This window comes from Salvelinus sp. IW2-2015, linkage group LG20 (assembly GCF_002910315.2).
Source record: "Salvelinus sp. IW2-2015 linkage group LG20, ASM291031v2, whole genome shotgun sequence".
NCBI lineage: Eukaryota > Metazoa > Chordata > Actinopteri > Salmoniformes > Salmonidae > Salvelinus > Salvelinus sp. IW2-2015.
The window spans coordinates 68,420,833-68,428,261 of record NC_036860.1 but is presented as its reverse complement, the minus strand read 5'-3'; the positions used below and the strand labels follow the sequence as shown (position 1 = coordinate 68,428,261).

The 7,429-nt window shown below is 40.7% G+C and overlaps 1 protein-coding gene across 1 annotated transcript in view; it reads right to left on the bottom strand.

The window, feature by feature from the left end:
* Window positions 1-580: 580 nt before the first annotated feature.
* Window positions 581-7,429, bottom strand: part of LOC111980824 (bromodomain-containing protein 4-like) — a 33,412-nt gene continuing 26,563 nt past the window's right edge. Inside the window, 4 exon segments of the mRNA XM_024011832.2 lie at window positions 581-4,282; window positions 4,915-5,182; window positions 5,526-5,731; window positions 6,530-6,657. Of these exon segments, the coding sequence (XP_023867600.2) occupies window positions 4,214-4,282; window positions 4,915-5,182; window positions 5,526-5,731; window positions 6,530-6,657 (671 nt within the window). The 3' untranslated portion in view covers window positions 581-4,213.

The following is a 7,429-nucleotide window of genomic DNA, read 5'->3' as shown; positions in this document are numbered from 1 at the left end:
TGCATAGAGTTAAGTGGTCTGAGTACTTTCTGAATGCATAAAAAAATTATTCACACCCTTGACTTTTTCCACATTTTGTTACTGAATTTAAAATTGATTAAATTGAGATTATGTGTCACTGGCCTACACACAATACCCCATAATGTCAAAGTGGAATTATGTTTTTAGAAATGTACACAAATTAAAAACGAAAAGCTGAAATATCTCTAGTCAATAAGTATTCAACCACTTTCTGATAGTAAGCCTAAATAAGTTCAGGACTAAAATTTTGCTTAACCAGTCACATAAGTTGCATGGACTCACTGTGTGCAAGTGTTTTACATTATTTTTTTAATGACTACCTCATCTCTGTACACCACACATACAATTATCATCATTGAATTTGAAACCGATTCAACCACAAAGACCAGGGAGGTTTTCCAAAGCCTCGCAAAGGCCACCTATTGGTAGATGGTGAAAAAAAAGCAGACATTGAATATCCCTTTGAGCATGGTGAAGTTATTACACTTCAGACGGGTATCACTACAAAGATACAGCCATCTTTCCTAACTCAGTTGCCGAAGAAGAAGGAAACCACTCAGAAATTTCACCAATGAGGCCAATGGTGACTTTAATGGCTGTGATAGAAAACTGAGGATGGATCAACATTGTAGTTACTCCACAATACTAACCTAAATGACAGGGTGAAAAGGAGGAAGCCTGTACAGAATAAAAATATTCCAAAACATGTATCCTGTTTGCAACAAGGCACTGAAGTAAAATACTGCAAAAAATATGTCAAAGCATAAAAAATGTTGTCCTGGTATTTATACTTTCTGAAGGCACTGTACATGCTACAAATGGGAAGCTTCACTATTCCTCCAATCTCTATCCCTCAAAAGTTAGTATCCCTAAGACAGCATGGGCTAGTTTTACAGATAGATTGCACCAGTACTGTACTACATTGTACTCTAGTCCATAAATAGTCCATTCCCAACATCACAGAACCAAATGTAGGACTTCACTAAGGAAACCAGTCCAGAGCCCTTGTTACCATAATCCAAGGTAATGAAAAAAAGACCAACATTTTGTTTATTTTTTATTTTCTATAAAAGAGATGAGTTTACTCCATGATCATAACAGATTTAATCATTGACCGACAGACCACTCACATACCAAACAATAAATCAAGGAAAATGTTACACAACCCCCCCCCCCCAAAAAACAAAAGACCAAAAATGTAACACAAAATAAAATACCTGAATAAAGCAAACTCTCTGCTGAGCACATTCTGAAGAATCCATATCTATGGCACATAACTTCCATCAGTTACCATGGGGATAAAATTAAGGAATTAATAAAAGGCTTGAAGGAATGAAAAAGTATGACTTTTTCATAACTTGTCTAACAAAACAAAATGATATATAGGCTATTCATATATGGTGGAATTCATCAAAATGATGACTGACTTTAGCCAAGAAACTCGTTCTCTTGTAGCATTTTGTATATTAATCTTCATCCCCGTTTAAAACGCTTTTCTACAATGGGACACATGCGTCCCTGCGCCACATACTAAAATCATACATACACAATCATCCACACAAACATTCTGACACACAAATGCTAAAGTGGCGCGGCACAGAGACATGTCTACTTAAAACTGTACTGATTGAAAATTAGAAAGTAGTTGAGTGAAGTGTACACTCATACCACAGAAGACCAGCTAAAACTAGATTTAAACCTGAATATCGTTAAATGGGTAAAATATAAAATGCTGACTTTTCCTTTGACTTTTTACACAAGCTTATCCTAAAACTCCCTCCCTCCCCATCAAATATTACACCTCCCCTTCCGTATCCACGCCAAGTGTAATACATGCCAACTAGAATCATAGAACAATACAGGCACTGGAGAATTACACCATAAGAGAAAGCTCAGAGGACCGGGTCAGAGGTCAACTCGTCGTGACCCTCGACCTGTGACGCCAACAGAATTAGAACTCACATGTATCCACTAGAATCGAACATGAAAAAATATAGAAATCAGAGCTGTTTTTGTAGGGTTTTCTATAACATATTTTTTGTCAAATTTTATATGCAATTTCCGTATTTCTCAATTTTGTACAGCTAAAAGTTTCCCTATTAATTGTAGTCATAATATTAACAGCAAGACTCATGCACAGACTAGCCAGGAGGTGGAGCTCTTTTTTAGTCTCTGCATTAGTAAAGTCTGGAGGGTGGATGTACATCCCAAATGCCAAATGGCACCCTATTTCCTATATAGTACACTACAGTACCCCATGTGCCCTGGTCAAAAGTAATGCTGCATCCTGGAACTAAATCAATAAGAAGTGTCTCATCTGTTCTTATAAAAGCCCAATAAAGTTGCTGTTGTCCCCAAATGACAAAGTAGAGTTTCGGGCTCACTACCAGATTAGAACCCTTTGGATATGTTCTAATAACCATACCAGCACACCACTTATATTGCATGTCCAATACATTGCTGTTTTTTAATTTTTTTTTAAAAGTAGTATGCTAGTGTGGATAAAGTAACATTTTCATTTTAACTATGCAAATTCCAGGACAAAATACGAGCAAGGAATAGGGAGGAATCAACACAGTTCATAAATCAAACAGTTCAGTAATAGTTATTGGATTCTCTGGTTCAATAGTTTGTGAATCAGCTACAAAGAGGAAAATGCCATTAATTAATGACTACTTTCCTAGCTGTCTCTAAGCGCAATAATACACAATAAGGTGTTACAGTGATGGTGAACTCCGAGTCAAACCAACCAAGACATAGCTCTAGAAACAGCTGGACTCTGACTTCATCCCAAATGGGAGCCTATTCTCTTTTTAGTGCACTACTAAACTAGTGCACTATGTAGGGAATCAGGTGCCATTTGGGACTGAGCCTCTGCCTCTAGTACTGATCAGAATGTTTTGCTCCAGCTTCAGATGAGGAAGAAAACATGAAATATGACAACTTCAAATGGTTCTTTAATTAATTAACACTTGTTGGAATAATGCATATATTAGGTTTTATCCTCTTAAAAAAACTACCTAAATGCTTTGTTTAAAGAGGGGTGAAGAGGACAAGGGGGAAAAATCTATTTATATATTAAAAAAAAAGAAAAACTTTATATGAACAAAGAAGCATAAAAAAAAAAAGGAGAAGTGGGAGGAGTTCAGCATTAAAAAGGTAATGGTTGTTTGGCATAGACGGTGGGGGAAGTGTGTTGGGGAGGGAGAGGTAAAAATAAAAAATATATAAAAAAAACTAATAAACAGTAATCATAGAATAAGAAAATACCTCTTTACAGTAGATCCTACATAATGAAAAAAGAGATCTGCTTTCTCCCTCCCGCTGCCGGCAGACTGTCCCATACTTTGTTGTTACTGATTTGTTCGTATGCCCAGGCAAGGGAGAGATAGGCCTATGTACTGTCTGTGTCTGTGTGGACAATGGACAGGAGTGAGGCAGAAGGCAAAGCTGTACTGTACCTCACTACTGACAAAAAAATACATGTCAGAAGTTTAATTCCCTCCCCCTCTATACACACACCTGTCCCCACCATTTCCTTTCATGTGTTCTTTCTATAACAAAACAAAAAGCAGATCACATAAAAATACTTATTCTGCCTCTCCTCTTATCAGAAAGACGTCTGTCTGGCAGTCTATATGAGCGCCTCGGTCTCGGTCTGTAAATACGCATCAGTACTTTGTTTCTCAGAGCATGTCACCGTTACTGTGTTTATCCGTTATCATCTTTAACTTCCATTTACAACATTGTTCTCCTTCGCTCTGTCCCGTGTGAAAGTATCAAACAGGTGTGACATTACATGACCACCAGGAGTCCTTTCCCTCATGTGTTGTTGCCAGGGGCAACAACAAGGGTCAAATCCCCAGAGAAACAACACCAAACATGGTTGAAAATATCCTGTTTATGTTGCTCCTTCAATGTGGCGTCTTACTTCCAAAGAGGCTGCATAGCAGAGCAGGTAACAGCCCAGTAGCATCTTGCCAGTCTGGGCCAGTCCAGCTGAAGATCACCCTCTCTGCTCTGCGGGGGGATTGTTTAATTCACGTCCTGTATCTTGGTTCATTACCCCCCCCCCCCCCCCCATCTGTGATGTCATACAGAAGATTCCATTTCATAAGAAATGTTCCATTCCATATTCATTATTCCGTTGTGTTATTTTTGCAGTTTTAAGTTTCTGGGGGTTCCCTCGTCATCAGAACAAGTTCTCCTCAAAGATAGCCATCAGGTCGCTTTGGAAATTCATGTCAATGGTCGCCGCCATCTGTAGATGGGAGAGGAGATAGAGATTGAGGTGTCAGAAGAGCTGAGAGATTGAACATGGAATGGAGACTGATCATAACATAAACTCTTTGACATTGCTTGTGCTTCTCCCCTCCTGTCAATTCCCAAAGAGAAAAGTATGGATATATGTAAAATATATATGTTTTACAAAATGCAATACATGAGATAGGACAAGGACATGTAATAGTCACAAAAAGAGACATGCCAACTATGAAACACTGAGGACAATACACATGACAATAACCCTACAATAACCAACAAATAACGCAATCCACCAACTATTAGTGCGGGGGTAAAAATTTGATCCAGTTACATATCGGGATTTGGCGATATACCGTATCGTTTTGACAATATCGCAATATTATTTTTGCACTAGTTATCTGCACCAGTTTTTTCTCCATCTTCTTTTTAAATATGGAACCAATGTTTTCAGCACTTGTTTCCATGAATGATCAAAACTTTTTTTTTCATGGCTCTCTCGTCTATCTACAGCAGATATATGGTGAGCAATATGTTTGGACCATGGAATCGCAATAATAAGTATCGTGGTAACATATCGTGAGGACCCTGGCACTTCTCAGCCCTACCAACTATGTGGGAAACTAGTCTCACCGCTTCTCTCCTCCTCCTCTCCTGCTCGCGGCGTCGCGCTAGCTCCCTCTGCTGGTCCTGAGCTGAGGGCTGGGGCGGTGTGGGGGCCTGTGGGGGCTGGGGGAGGGCAGCGGGCTGGGCCTGGGGGGCTGGTGCCTGGGGTTGCTGCTGGGGTTGGGGGGCCTGGATGTGTTGCTGCTGCTCCAGACGTCTGCTTCGAGGCTCCTCATGAACCCTCCTCGACTGCTGCTGAGGCTCCACGATATCCTCATCATCCCTGTCACGACCACTGAGAGAGAGAAAGGAGTGAGTTTCCCCAAAGGCTTTGTAGCAAACGTTCTCTTGACGCCCAAGACTTACTCATAGAACAGCAAAGTGCTTCAATTTTACATTTTGTTCATTCATAGAGAAAAAAGTTTGGTAGCTAACATGGTATGTTCTTTCTGTCGACAATCCCAGACCCGCAAGACTCATAGAACAGCAAAGTGAAACTTCATTTGACAAATTTGGTTCGCTCACACACACACAGAAAATGTATTGTCAAACATCAATGTTGAAATGCACAGAGAAAAATTGAATGCAGGGTTGAAAAACTTCGGAGTTTTTGAAGACAACCCAACTGTAATCCTCACCGTAGTTTCTCCTGCTCCCGGCGCAGTTTGTCCCTCTCAGCCTGCTCTGCCTGGGCCTTAAGAGCCTTTTCTCTCTCCTCTTTCTCCCGGGCGGCCCGGCGGAACTGCTCGAAGCTGTCGCTAGACGACTTCACTGCAGACAAGGGCGCTGATGTGGGCTTCTGGGCCAGGCTGGCCCACGAACCCATGTTCTTCAGTTTCACATCCTGACCGATGGATAGATGGAAAGATAGACGGAGAGTGAGACAGACACAGATAGACAGATGAGCGCGAGGGAGGGGATTGAGGAAGAGCAGATACGTTAGTATTTGATCATGACTGAACAAGGGGTCAACTCATCACAGTCACTCATGGCAATAGTTTGGCTATGACGGTATTCTCATTATAAGAGATAATATACAGAGTATACCAAACATTAGGAACAGCTTGATACACACGGGAAACTGTTGTGAGTGAAAAACCCAGCAGCAGTGTAGTTCTTGACAAAAAACGGTGCGCCTGGCACCTACTACCATACTCTGTTCAGAGGCACTTAAATATTTTGTCTTGCCCATTCACCCTCTAAATGGCACACCTATACAATCCAGGCCTCAATTGTCTCAAGGCTTAAAAATCCTTCTTCAACCTGTTTCCTCCCCATCATCTACACGGATTGAAGTGGATTTAACAAGTGAGACCAATAAGGGATCAGAGCTTTCACCTGGATTCACCTGATCAGTCTCTCGTGGAAAGAGCTTCATGTTTTGTATACTCTGTGTATTACATTTAAGTCATTTAGCAGACACTCTTACCATGAGCGACTTACATGAGCAATTAGGGTTAAGTACCTTGCTCAAGGGCACGACGGCAGATTTTTCACCTAGTCAGCTCTGGGAATCGAACCAGTGACCTTTCGGATACTGGCCCAACGCTCTTAACGGCTAGGCTACCTGCCGCCCCATATGTTTATAATAAGGTGTATGTGTGTATGGCAACGTGCTGCTTGGTCTTCCACCCACATGTACCTTTTTGGGCGCGACGGGCGTTTTGGGCTCCTGTTTGAACTTGTCCTTGTCTGGCAGGGAGGAGGAGGGAGGAGCGCTGGGCTCTGAGGAACGGATGACCGGCCGAGAGCTGTCCATCGACTTTACATCTGATGCACATAAACACATACAAGGAATACAGAACATGGTCAAAAAGAAAGACATATGCACTCATTTGCTGTGCACCACACACAACCACGTTTATTCTTACGGAACGTGTGTTTCTCTGCAGATGAGCACTACCCCAATATTGTTCTTCTATACACAATACACCCCCCCATATAAAAACATACACACTAGGGCTGGGCAATATGGCCAAGGTATTTGACACTATTTTATGTTTTTGAATCATAAAAGTTCTACATTTGCTTTATGAGTAGTGCATGACCCTAGGGTGGCAACACATATATTCTAAGTGTTTTTCTCCATTCTGATTGTGTAATACTGTTTAAATCAAACTTTTCTTTGCGTGCATTTCCTGCTCTCATTTGAGATAATTTCCACACTGCCACATAGGGCTGCACGATATGGGCAATACATCTAGGCCTTGTTTTTAACCAAATGTTAACTTGCGATTTAGATCAAAACACTTTGAACTGTTGTAATCATGGAAATATAATGATTATTATAATTCTATAGTTTGAATATAATAGTAGGCACTTTGAATACAGTGTTTGACATGATAACGAATGAAACTGCCAAGGAGTTCTTTGTGACAGAGTAGAAACCAAAGTGTTGGTCAGTGTTTTCCAGGGGACCCTATAATCTTTGGCTACATTAAACGTTTGCTATTACTTAATGTTGCTAACTATTTCATGCACTGAAATCAGGTTGTATTAGTTAGCTATATTTGTTCTGACGCAGTACATTTATTAGCTAGCC